Genomic DNA, 12812 nt, shown 5'->3' with positions numbered 1-12812 from the left:
GCCTCTCTTTCTCTCTGTGTGCTCTACAAATGATATGAATATTGGAAACAAATAGCTTTTGCTCTGCGTGGCTGTCTTACTCAGTGCCAGATTCTGGTTCTCATCTTCTTTTCCGCCCTTGCACCCTCCTCCTGCCCCTCAAATACTTTATGCTGCAGCTAAAACGGATAACTTGCTCTTCCTCGAATATGCTCTCCCCAACTTAGGCTGTCTCCCCTGCCTGGGATGCTCTTCCTCCGCTGGGAAAACGTTCCTTTCAAAGTCCTAAGCAAATTTCTTCTCCTTTGGAGAGTTCTTTCCTTCTCAGGATCCTTTGTCACCACCACCCACTGCACATGCTGATGGCCCTAATGCATTGCCTCCTGCTGCCCTCTCAAATAGCTTTGCTCATGCCCCAAGGGGCCCTTAACACTCTGCATTGTATTGATTTTTGCCTCTTTGTTGTATTCTCATTACTGGATCTGGAACCCAGAACTTACTATGTGTTCAAGAACTGTTTGCTGAATTAAGTGGGACAAATAGATTCTGCTGTGGTTGTACAGATACAGTTTCCACTGAATGCTGACAAATCTTTCACCAAGGTGTGTGATAACCTTACATAACATTATGGTTTCTGATCATTAGGCAATATTTGTGCTAACACTTTTCCTTGTTCTGGTTATTCTGTACATCCAGTACAATGAAATATATCAAGGAAAGAGTCGGTGGGTCGTTTTGTTCTGACCGGCTGAGGCATTTCACTAAGGCACTAACTCTCTCAACAAAGACTTCTCAACTATTCTCTGCTTTGGTTGCAGAAATATTCCAACTCTAGAATCTGTGAGTTACGGTTCTCTGGATATTTCCATTAATTATATTTTCCACTTTGCAGCATAGACACAGCCTCGGTTTTTCCATCTGCAAAATGCCAATAATTACGCCTGCTGCTGCCAGAATGATCTTGAAGAATAATGAGAAAATGCCTATAAGAACACTTAGAGTAACTCAGAATAAACCTGTCAGAGAAATGCCAAGAATTATTACCCTGCTATTTTTGTAAGTGTGTGTGGTTTTTGCTGCTTTCCTAACATAGCAAAGAAAAAGTATAACTCCTAGATTAAAATAATCCCTATCAAAAAAAAAAAAAAAGGGGAGAAAAGGAAAAGTCCTACCCACCACAAATGTGCTAGGGCACCAACCAAGGTGATAATTATGTTAGCATGGTTTGGGAGAGGAATCCCATATTTTGCATGATATTTTACATTACTATCTCCACAGTCTGGAGGAAGAATTCCTAAAATCCAAATTCATACTGTGTCATTGGGAGAGTTCTAGTAACATATCAAAAACTTCACTATGGGTGACAGATGGTAGGTAGACATACTGTGGTGATCATTTCACAGTGTATACAACTATCAGATCATTATGTTGTACACCTGAAACTGATATAGTGTTCCATGTCAATGATACCTCAGTGGGGAAAAAAAAGAAGAAATAAAAGTTAGGGATCTTAAAAAAAAACAACCCCCAAAATTCCACTATGAATGACTTTTCGGTAAAGGGTGGCCTCCAGGAGAACACGAAATGCTTTTTGTTTCGTATAGGATCGATATTAATATAAAGTATTTATAGAAAAATCAAAATCTGTCATGTTAAAAATAATGGGCCCACCCATCTGCCAAGTTACAAAACTTATTTTTGAACATCATCACTTAATTTGCAGACGTTTAAGACAACAGTGATTAACAATGATCATTATCATTACCATTTTAAAATTAAGTTGAAAATGTGGTTTATGAGAAAGAAAGCCTGAAATAAAAGCTAGAGCCAAGATAAACACTAAAATTTCTGTTCTGGGTTTAAGTGGGGGAAAGATTACACTAACTGCCTTTTGAGAAAATTATTTTCTCTTTCATCATTTAAGAAAAACATGTGAAAACTTCTTAGAAGTTGATATACCATTCCAGAGCACGAGAGCCACATGGTTGTTCACTATGATATTGATATCATGTTACAGATGGAAACACTTGTAATTCACAGAATTAAGTGGGCTAGGACCCACTTTTCGGCTCCCAAAGAGCACACAATTGAGGGTTGCCGGACACACGGACAGTTTTTAAACAATCCAGCAGGGGGCAGAAGTACTCAAGCACAGCAACCAGTACAGCCTATCGCTCCTCGATACAATCATTTCATCAGCAATAATCAGGTCACTGCATAAAGGATGTTATCCATTCTTGCTTTGGAAGTCTTTAAATGGTTTCCAGGTGAAACATTTTTAAGTTAGGGTTCTTTCAGTGATTTAATAGAGCAGTCATTATTGGATTGAAGTGTTAAATACGAGTTAAGAGGCCTTCACATTTTTACACGACTAAGTTCCAGGGTTTCAAAGGCATTCTCAGGAAATTGTTCTGAAATTATTACCCAGTCTCCAGAAACAGACTTGTCCTTTTATGTTTTACCCCTCTGTACATTCTTCCCTGATTTTTTTCTCTTCAAATATCTAGTGACGAGGTCTATAAAATAAGACGCTTCTAGAAATCCTACGAGACCTCGAGGTAAGTTTACCTACTAGTTATTATTTTACAAACATGTTATATCTAGTGGATTACAATGACAAGTCCTGCTGTGCTATCCCTGCACTGAAATGTCACTAGTTAAGGTTGTGATAGAACCTTAAGTACAATAAGTCCCAATAAGTACTGATATAGAAACTCACTCCACAGGTCTATGAATCTACTTAAGAGAAAAGCGGAAGTAAAATAGGAAAACTAAACACTAAGAACCATTTTCCTCACATAACTTACATCTTTACTGTAATAAATATTGTTAAAAAGTTGACAATTCATTTCAAAGTGTAACTTTTACACAAAGAATACCACAGAAATAGCCATTCTACTCCCTCCCACGTTAATTCCTGATATGCTACAGGATTTAAAGAAATGGAAAATAAACCCAAAAAGTCCAACCATGTGGATTAGGACCAACAAGCTCTTTTGGATAAAACTGTTGTTCATCTATATTTACCTTCAAGTCACTATCATGGGATGAAAATTTTGACTTCCGAACTAAGAACTCAATGGACCGTCTTCTCACAAAAGCCTAAGTTACTCTCTGATTCTTTTTCTTCGCTTTTTTTTTTTTTAAACAGTAGGAGGAGACTTTATTTATTTTGAGGACATTATCCCTGCTTCTAACACAGACTAAAAAGTCAATACCATGGTCAATATATGATGACTTTGTGTTCGTATATGGTGTGTGTAGGTCTGGGGTCAGGGAGGTGGGTACAAAAAGGAGGAGGGTTGACATGCTTTGCACTTCTGCTTCTTCACTTTTATCTGATGTTTTATGTCTGCCGAGCTGTAAGGGAGAACTCTGTGACTCCACATACAGAAGCCGGGTGGTGTCATGTCCCGGTACGTTGGACTGGTCACGGGGAAACTAGGTGCTGGGTCCTTGTCTCATTAGCTGTGCCACCTTGGGAAGTCACCTCACATTTAGGGGGCCTCAGTTTTCTCATCTGTAAAACGATCGACTGGATGAGGAGATCACTAAGAATCCTTTAAACTTCGAGATTCTGTGATTAATAGAATTCATCTTTTAGTGGAATGATACAGTTAATGGACCTGAGCAGCTAAGACTATCAGGCATTGGCTCAGAAACTGCGAGTAAGAGCCCTATCTATTTGTGCACTTGGTGAAGCTGAGAACGATGGAGAAAGAGAGAGAATGGATGTAAAATATGAGAAGAAGATCGCTTTAATTTGAACAGCCTTGGTTTTTTGTTTAGTGCTCTGAATAGGAATAGGGAAAAAAAAGGTTAGTATTTACTGGAATTGCTATTTTTAGGTCATTCAGGGTTAATGACAAATCTGAACTGTCACACATAAAAAGGCCCTACTGACATAAACAATTTTACACAGCATGTGCAGATACAAGAAACCAAGAGGCCTAACTGACCACTCTGCGTCTCATGGGTTCAGTTTGTCACTCAACTCTCTAAAATATTTGGCTTTAGAAACCTGACAGTCTTTCGCTATCATCCAAGCAAAGTAAACGTATCTAGCTAGCTAGGACAATGATGAGCTTCAGGCTGTACTGACTGTACCTTTACAAGCAAACTAGATGCCACCGAACAGCTTTGAGGGATGAGGAGAAAGCACATGACCGGAAGGGCACACGGACACGGGACTTGGAGCTGTCAGGGCACGTACCTGTTGGAATAAACGCCGTGTGTTGCTGCAGCTGGGCGCTGGTGAGAGCCTGCTGGTAGTGCAGCACGCTGGGATTGAACACCGTGCTGGCACCGTTGTTTTTTTCAAGTGCTTGTCTCTTTGGTAAAGGATGAAGAGCACCGGGGGGAAAGGCCTATGAGGAAAGAATCGGATAGGACATGTATAACTCAAAGTAACCACACCTTCCGTGTCCACAGAGATCATCAAGTCCAACATTCTCTTTCAAAATGACAGCTAAGGAGATGCCTCTGCCATGCACCTTAATTTAAACAGCGGCAATGTCGAATGAGTGAGAATTTGTTATTGAGAGCGGAAGCATGATTTCTGTAACCCAAAACGGTAGCATCTCAACTAAGGAAAAGAAAAACTATCAAGCAACACCAAAATAAATAAATAAATAAATAATAATAATAATAATAATAAATAAATAAAAAATGACTTCAGCTTTTAAAACGAGTTAAACTATTCTAAGGGGGGAAAGAAGCATTTGTGTTATTATTAATACCTATTCTCTTCGTTAACTAAACGGCAATTTCTTGGATTTAAAGGTTAATAAGAATTATAATGCGCATTTTTCCGAGGCAAGTAATTTAAATTTGCTTCACTCTTTTGGAAAAGGTATTAAAATTTGTTAGGATTAATTTATTTCACATATTACGTATGAAAATGAGATGGCTAAACACCTTATTTTTTTCCATTAATTAATAATAATGATCATTTGCAACCAATTTTTACAAGTAATACAAATCTCAGATGGTTCTCTGAAAAGCTACATGCAAAGCGAAAGGTGAAAGGTCAAAGTACCAGGTCTACAGATGCTTCGAGAGGTCGCTTCATTGCTTTGGCAGTCGACTGAGTCTTTTAATAACAGGCAGCGAGCACATGATGGCAGTGGGCCAATGGGATTCAAGCGAATTAACATACAGGTAAACAGCAAGCAGAGGTGCATCATGGGAACGGCATTGCATTGTGGATAGGTGAGAAGGAAAAAAATATTCTGAATGCAATATACAACGTACAAAACACTAGGCATGCACAACAACAAAAATGTTCTCTAAAGAAATGAATATTACACCTTAAATTAGTATTGAAGCAAAAATGCATCTACTATACCTTAGTTAAAAGCATATAAGAGAGTAAAATATAGATGTTTGAAATTCAGGAAAGTTAATTAAAACAGCAGCTTGCATACACACCATAAGCATTTTTTATATTGCTTCAGAAAAAAAATGCAAAACTTTCAAGGGCCATAGGATTGATGAACTTCTGATAAGTTAGTTTTCAAACGTAAAATAACGAATGTACTAAGTGGAAGATCCAAGTGAAAAAAAGATATTATCTTTAACGTTCAGAAAAATAATTGTTAATGAAGATCTAGCCTAACAAAATGAAGTGGCAAACTGAGACAAAAAATTCAGGCAAAAAAATATTCAAACACAAGATTATTTGGGCAAAACTGTTTGGGTTTGGATCTTAATTTTTTGTCTGAATCATGTGGATAATTGTCTCAATTCTTCTCTTCACTCTGCTAGCATGGATCTGGCAACACGGAATAAGGTTCCAAACTTAACAAGTTTTGAATTTGAATAGTAAGTTTCTCAAATTTCCCACTCTCATCCCATTGTACTGTTTCTAATGACTAACTTATCATCCATTCTGTGTTTTCCACTACATTTGAAATTATAATTCAATTTATCTCAAACAACTTACCGGATTATGCTAAGAAAATACCCTTTAAAAAGGTATTTAGTGTTCTCAGGTATCAGAATAATCTCTATTTAATAATTCTATTTGTAATTTCAGCTATAATCAGTGACCAACCCAGTTAATGAGAAGTGGAACTCGTGGCTAGAACAAGTTACAACAGCTAAAAAGAGCAAACAGCTAAAAAAAAAATAGCCAAGGACTGCTTGAAATATTAGATGTAAAATAATATTTTTAACTTATAACCATATTTGGGGGCAGACTGTCTCATTTAAGCAGCTGAAATAATAACAAATATTGATCGATTTAGACCACGGTGAAAAAATGTTCCTATTCCTGGATCATTGCTGTAAAAAATGGAAAATTCTATGATGGAATTCTGTGAAAATAAAAATAAAATAAAAGGAGTAGCTCCAATGCAAATAAAAAATGAAATACCCCTTTTTCAATGGGTAGCACAATAGGTAAATCCCTAAGGTTTGTGTAATCAATACAAAACGTGATATTCTAAAGTTCTGAGCTGGAACCATGGCATTTGCAATAATATGAGGTACTACTAAACTCTCAAAATGGGAAACAGTTAATGATATTTTCCTCTGCAGATAGAGGTCTTTTCATCATCATTTGATGATTCGAGATCAAAAGTATAGAGGTGCCAGGAGGTAAAGACGGGCAAGGTAGACAGAAAGTGGGTGAGGAAAGGATTGAAGGCAGAGAAGAGATTCAGAATGTCCAACAGAGAAATGTTTGGGAAGGCAGTCTTAATAGAGGCCATCAAATAATATAAAATGAGTGTTCTGGAAGTAGAATTACAACATTTTTAAAACCCAGAGAGCCTCACAATGAGAAACCTTCTTTGTACTGGATATTCTTTCTTCAGACGGAAGTTCCCCATTATGTAACTTCCATGACACCACATTATTTAAGATCTTCGGTTGCTGCAGAGTCTTGACACTGCTTGATAATGCATTTCTTTAAGCTTAAATTCGTCTGTGCTAACTGTATAAGGCTGCACAGCCCGTTCTCACAACGTGCACCGAGAACACAAACTCAGAATCAGTTTGGTCTCAACGTTCTGGACTCAGTTCTTCTCTTCCCTTTTCCAGTCCTTGGGAGTTCCAAAGCAGGTCTACTGTTGGGTTGATTTTGTCTGCTATGCTAACTGGAAGAGTGATCATGTCTCCAAAGGATGGCATTTATGAATGAAATTTTCATTGAACAAAGCATCATTCAATGACGTCTCCAAGTAGAAGAAGAAATAGTAAACATGTCTCCCTAGGATCCTCACCTGGAAGGTTAATGCTCTTTTTTTTCTGATCTTAGATTGATGAAAGTTCATGTCCACAGAAATCAGAAGAACCTAGGAATGTGAGGACACTGAGAGCTCTAAACTGAGCTGGCCAGCATCTCCTTTTCTCCCACTGCATACTGTGAGTTATCTTTCCTAGACACAAATATTGTGACTTTTCCTTTTTTTTAAAGTTTATATTTATTTATAAATAAATAAAACATCTCCCAGACAGGCTCTGCACTGTCAGCACAGAGCCCGATGTGGGGTTCCAACTCACGAACCGTGAGACCGTGACCTGAGCCAAAGTCAAAAGTCGGATGCTTAACCGACTGAGCCACCCAGGCGCCCCATATCATGTCTTGCCAAGGAAACAGTAAGTTTTCAAAGGTTGGGCATACATATTAGTATCTTGCATACCTCATGCTTTGAAGCACATGCATAGAATAAAGCTTAAAAAAATCTGTATGGATTAATAACCACGTTATAGTATGGCTTTGTAACACAGAGATACTCTGCGGTAGAAGAATGACTTGACTGCTGTCATATGTTTACCTACATTGAAAGGTCTTCAGGCTTAGACTAGACTTTAGAGATCACCAAGCATGGCTGGTCTTAGAAGCTTCCTTAGGTACCTAAGCAGAGAAAGAAGTTCTTTATTTGGGCCTCTACTATGTGCTGGACACTTGGCATCCATTCCTGCTGGCCTCAACAACGTTTTGGACCCTCTGCCCTTTCTGGACCACCTGCAGGTTTGTGTACATCCAGCCAGATATTTCCTTCTCTGGATCAAAGAACAACTCAACCGCGAGTCAAGGCACGCAAACCAAGGGCCCATGCCAGGCATTGTGGGCGAAGACCAACTCTGAGGAGTCAGAAAACCCCGGTGACAATAATCAGAGCTGCTGCCTTCTTGTGGAAGAAAGGGATGTAGACAAATAGGATGGAATTCAAAGTTCCTGTACATGTTTTCTTGAACGGTTGAAGCTTATCTAGCTGACGGCAGCTGGCCCCGTTTCCTTTCACAAAACAGGACTCTCCCATGTAGCCCCATGTTGTAGGATTGTGAAGAAAGATGGCTTGCTTAAAGATCACATACCCTTTGTGTGAAAATTACCAGAGAGACGCTCTGTCTGCCTTGTTTTCACATTTAAAAAAATTCTGGTGAGGATGAGGCCCACGTTTTAAGACGTATTATGAAAGAATAAGGCTCTAAAGGAAATAAATGTCTCCTTTTCTGGAATCAAAGCTTTAAATGTGTTTCAGGGTCCAATTAATCAAAAGAAGGGGAAATCCCTGGACAATAATACAAATTGCATTACAGAAATTCTTTGTGTTCAGATATGGAGCCCAGGTGAATGGAATATTAAGATCTTCTGACTGCAATCATCACTCTCATTTGTTCTTTTAAGTAAGGAAATAAAATAAGAGGGTTTTTTTTTTCCGTGTGTTGGGCAATCTTGTTCCTAGAGTAAGAATACTTTGACTTTACCCAACTGCATCTCAGTGGGTTCACATGAGCCTCTCACTTCAACTAAAAAGACATGACAGACTCAATAATTTTCATGTCATTGTCAGAAAGAAGCTGGCTTTTCTTCTGAAACTACATTCCTTTGGCTTGTCTTTGACGATGTTGCAAGATCCCCTGAAATATCAGAACTCCAAATTTGGGTACAGTATAACTATCTGGGAAAATACGGTAACTACATATACTGACATCCACTGCAATACCTCTATGCATCTTGGTAAGTGTGATGTGAAAATGCGCAGAAGGGCACGCGGAAGTGCACACAGAGAAGGAGTCTTGACTTTAAAATACCAAGCTGAGGAAGGACGTGTTTGTGTAAATGCCTATTTCTTCTCTTATCCCCACCAACCCAAGTCACCTACCATTGACATAGAGTGGCTGCATTGTTCCTTCAGTGACTGAAGTATAGATAGATAGATAGATAGATAGATAGATAGTGGACATTACAATTGCTGCTTCTAATAAACAGCCAGATACAATCAAGGCTCAGATAAATTCAGGGCTTAGCCCTAAGGTCACTATTACTACCAGTGGCTTGTTGTATCAACAGGTATTTGAGATAGAGGGACTAATTTTTTCATATTCCCAGAACCTCGTCGCCTACCCCAGTGGCCAGAGATGGCTGTTGTGACCCAGGCTGAGCCAATCATAGCACGCTCGTACTCTAACCATGAAGACAGCCCCAAAATGACCTTTCATTGCTTTTTTAGTTTTTCTAATTAGAACTGCTGTAGTAGATACTGTTTTCTCTCTTGTCGAAAGACATAAGAATGTATCCCTATAGGTGTCTGGCCGTGGTCAATGTTGCATTGGAGAACTTGGTCTTAGAAAACAGAGTTGATACACCAAGAGAGGCAGAAAAGAGAAAAAAAGAGAGACCTACTGTTTTTCTAGTTTCTGGATGCAGGCATCCTGATCTCTGTTTTACTTCTACTCCCTTTGGAGGGCACCGCACGAAGTCCAAAGTTTTTATTTTAGCTACTTTGGTTGGCTTTTTGTCTCCTGCAACCGCAGTCCTCAGAGGAAAAAATGTGTTCTTTGGGCCTAACTGTCAATACACCGGTTAGGATAAATTGGGGCCGGCCTAAAACAATGATTGCAACGAAAACAGTTTTACTTCTTTTTTTTTTTTTTTTAAGTTTTTTATTTATTTTTGAGAGACAGGAGGGGGCAGAAAGAGAGAGATTGGGAGAGAGAGAATCCCAGGCAGGCTCCGTCCGCACTGCCATCCCAAGCCCGAAGTGGGGCTCGATCCCACAAACCATGAGGTCATGACCTGAGCTGAAATCAAGAGTCGGATGCTTAACCGTCTGAGCCACCCAGGCTTTCACCTCTTATAGGATGAGATCTTCACTAAGAGGATGGGAAGACAGATTCCACATAGGAGAAAGGTAGAAAAGACCTCACTTGCTCACTAAAAGAGTTCCTTTTCCATCAGCATTAAGTAACCAATTTACTCTCCTCCCCACGCCCACCCCCATTCGGTTCCCAATTACAATCAGTTTTGCAAACTGCTCTTTTACTAGAACAAAAGAGAGGGAGAATTTCTCTATATTGTACGACAGACTCTCTCTCTTGTGGTTGCATACACCTGTGCATATATATAGAAACTCACACATTCAGAAAAATCACTGTTCTGTCTGGGGACATAAGACTAAGAAGATGTGAGGCAAAAGCACCAAAGCCTCAGAGACTCTGAGAGAAACCGTGGGAGACGGAGGACCAGTGCTCAAGCCTCTTGGGAACAGGATCCGATCGGAAGGGTCTGTGTGACCACGCACCGCGCCCTACGCGGTCATCACGTGAGGGCAGGCTCTGTGCTCTTGTCTCTGTATCCCCGGCACTCACAGGGCCAGGCCTTTAAAAACATTTGTGGGAAGAATGTTGAATAATAGGAGCTTTTTACGTGTAACAGCTATGCTTGCATTTTGATCAGTTATCCAAGTGTGAGGTGGCAGTCGCTAGTTAGAATACTGTTTTATTAAAGTATACCTTTCATCTCTGAAGCCCCGTCTGTCTCTTCCGAGGGAGCACTGGCCACCGAGTCTTTCATTCCCCGCTGGGACCCATTATGCATTTCCATCACGGAGCAGCAGTGCTGCTCTCACTAAACTCCAAGCTCCTTGAGGGTAAGGAAGCCCGCTTAATGTGTGTATGCTCCCAGCAAGTGTCTGCTGCATGGCAGGTCTCATTAAATGTTTTGGGGGCGCCTGGGTGGCTCAGTTGGTTAAGCGTCGGACTTCGGCTCAGGTCACGGTCTCGCGGCTCGTGGACCTCGGGCTCTGTCTGTGCTGACAGCTCAGAGCCTGGAGCCTGCTTCTGTGTCTCCCTCTCTCTTTCTCTGTCCCTCCTCTGCCTGTGCTCTGTCTCTCTCTCTCAAAAATAAATAAATGTTAAAAAAAACTTAAATGTTTTCAATGAATGAGTGAATGCGCAGTGTCTATCATATATTAAAGTGAGCTTCTGATAAGCCGGAGACCTCATGTTAAAACAAATTAACTAGAAATTTCTACAGCCTAGTGTGATGGTTCTCATGCTGCACAGGAGAATCCCATGAGAGTTTCCAAAAAAAACGGCCACCGCCCAGGCCACACCCAGACAGACAAATTAAATAAGAAACTTTGGGGGAAAGGACCGGTGTTGAAATCTTTTAAGACCCCTCAGGTAATTCCAAAACATAGCCACGTTTGAGAACCAGTGTTCCAGGCAGGTGCCTGTCAACTGTTAATGTGGATACAACCCCTCCTGAGCATATTTTAGAATTAGAATTCTGATCCCAAAGGTCTGGGGTGGGGCCTGAGAGTCTGGAGCTGTAACAGCTCCCCAGCCATGATGATGATGATGATGATGATGATGATGGTGAGGAGGAAGAGTGGAGAGGAGGAGCAGGAGGAGGTGGCAGAGACAGCTGGTCTCTAAGGGACAGTACAGTGACTCAGGGACTCCAGGCTGTGTTACCCGCCGCCCCCCCCCCCCCCCTTTTAAAGCACCAGTCAGTGCAGCTCCATTTTCATCTGTTTCGTGACTGGATGCTCTGCAGACAATTGCATTTACGGGGAAGGGGGGGGGGATAGTTTGAAGGACGGGGTGGGGCGGGGGGAACAGGAGTAGGAAGAGCCCGTCACTGGTCACCTGTTGCTAGCCTCCCCGCCCCCAGGGCCGCGCAGCGCTCAGCCGCATTTCCCTCCGCTAAGCTCTGGAGCCCACCTTCCCGCCGGCGCCGGCCACGGAGCCCGCTCCCAGGAGGAGTCCAGGCCAGCGCAGGCCGGACTCACAGCAGGACGGGCCCCGGGGCGGGGCGCTGACGCCTCGCCAGGGTTCCCTGCGCCCGAGGGATTTACTTATTGTGCTGAAGGAGGGAAGGAGGGGGAAACAAAACAAAACAAAACAAAACAAAACGGGGGGGAAACAACAACAGAACTTAGGCAGCGGAGCAGCAGGAATAGCAGCCTTCCCTAGGTCCCGATCGTTTGGGAGAGCGTCTGAATCCCACGGGGAAAGCGCCGCCCGGCGCCCAGGGCTCCCGGGCGGAGGAAGGTGCGCGACGGGCGCGCCTCACTTACCATGACTGTGGCCGCGGCCGCGGCTGCCTGGGCGGCCACCGCCGCTTGGTTGGCTTGGTGCTGCGCAGCTTTGATTTTGGCCTGCAAGTGTGCAGGAGGGTGAAAATATTTGCATTTCTCCCTCATGCAACGCCCCTTTATGTAATCCATACAAACGGTTACGGTGTTGTCGTTTGTGTCGATCATGGTGCTGTCTGCGGGGTGTGCAAAGCGGCAGTCGGTCTCTCCCCGGGCACAGTTTCCTCGCTGGAACTCCCTGCATACCTAGGACACAGGGGGGAGAAGCAGACGATGCAGAAGAGAGGCTGATGGCCGCCGGGAACTACCTCTGCGAGCGCAGCCATTTAGGTTGAAAAAAACAAAAAAGGAATAAATGCTTTTCCTTTCTTTTAATGGCTTTCGTGCCATTTCACTAGAAATTTGTTGTGCAGAGCTCAAGTAACCAGAGTCCCTGACAAACTAATTTGAGTTTTGCTTCGCCCTCTTTGCTGGGGTGGGACTCTGTTGAGAAAATAA

The 12812-nt window shown here is 41.8% G+C and overlaps 1 protein-coding gene across 4 annotated transcripts in view; it reads right to left on the bottom strand.

Annotated features, from left to right (window-relative positions):
- MBNL2 (muscleblind like splicing regulator 2) overlaps window positions 1-12812 on the bottom strand; it is a 158773-nt gene that overhangs the window by 30214 nt on the left and 115747 nt on the right. For 2 of the 4 annotated variants that reach the window (XM_047081144.1, XM_047081138.1), the window contains exons 5-6: window positions 12297-12560; window positions 4193-4346 (exon numbers count right to left, since the gene is read on the bottom strand). In XM_047081144.1, coding sequence (XP_046937100.1) covers window positions 4193-4346; window positions 12297-12560 — 418 coding nt within the window. The remainder of the gene's footprint in view (window positions 1-4192; window positions 4347-12296; window positions 12561-12812) is intronic. The other 2 variants (XM_047081162.1, XM_047081152.1) reach the window with 1 other exon arrangement.

Source organism: Lynx rufus, unplaced genomic scaffold, assembly GCF_022079265.1.
Source record: "Lynx rufus isolate CCGP_SWC_20201006 ecotype Redwood Valley unplaced genomic scaffold, mLynRuf1.p SCAF_1, whole genome shotgun sequence".
In the NCBI taxonomy this organism is placed as follows: Eukaryota; Metazoa; Chordata; class Mammalia; order Carnivora; family Felidae; genus Lynx; species Lynx rufus.
This window is presented reverse-complemented; position numbering and strand designations above follow the sequence as displayed.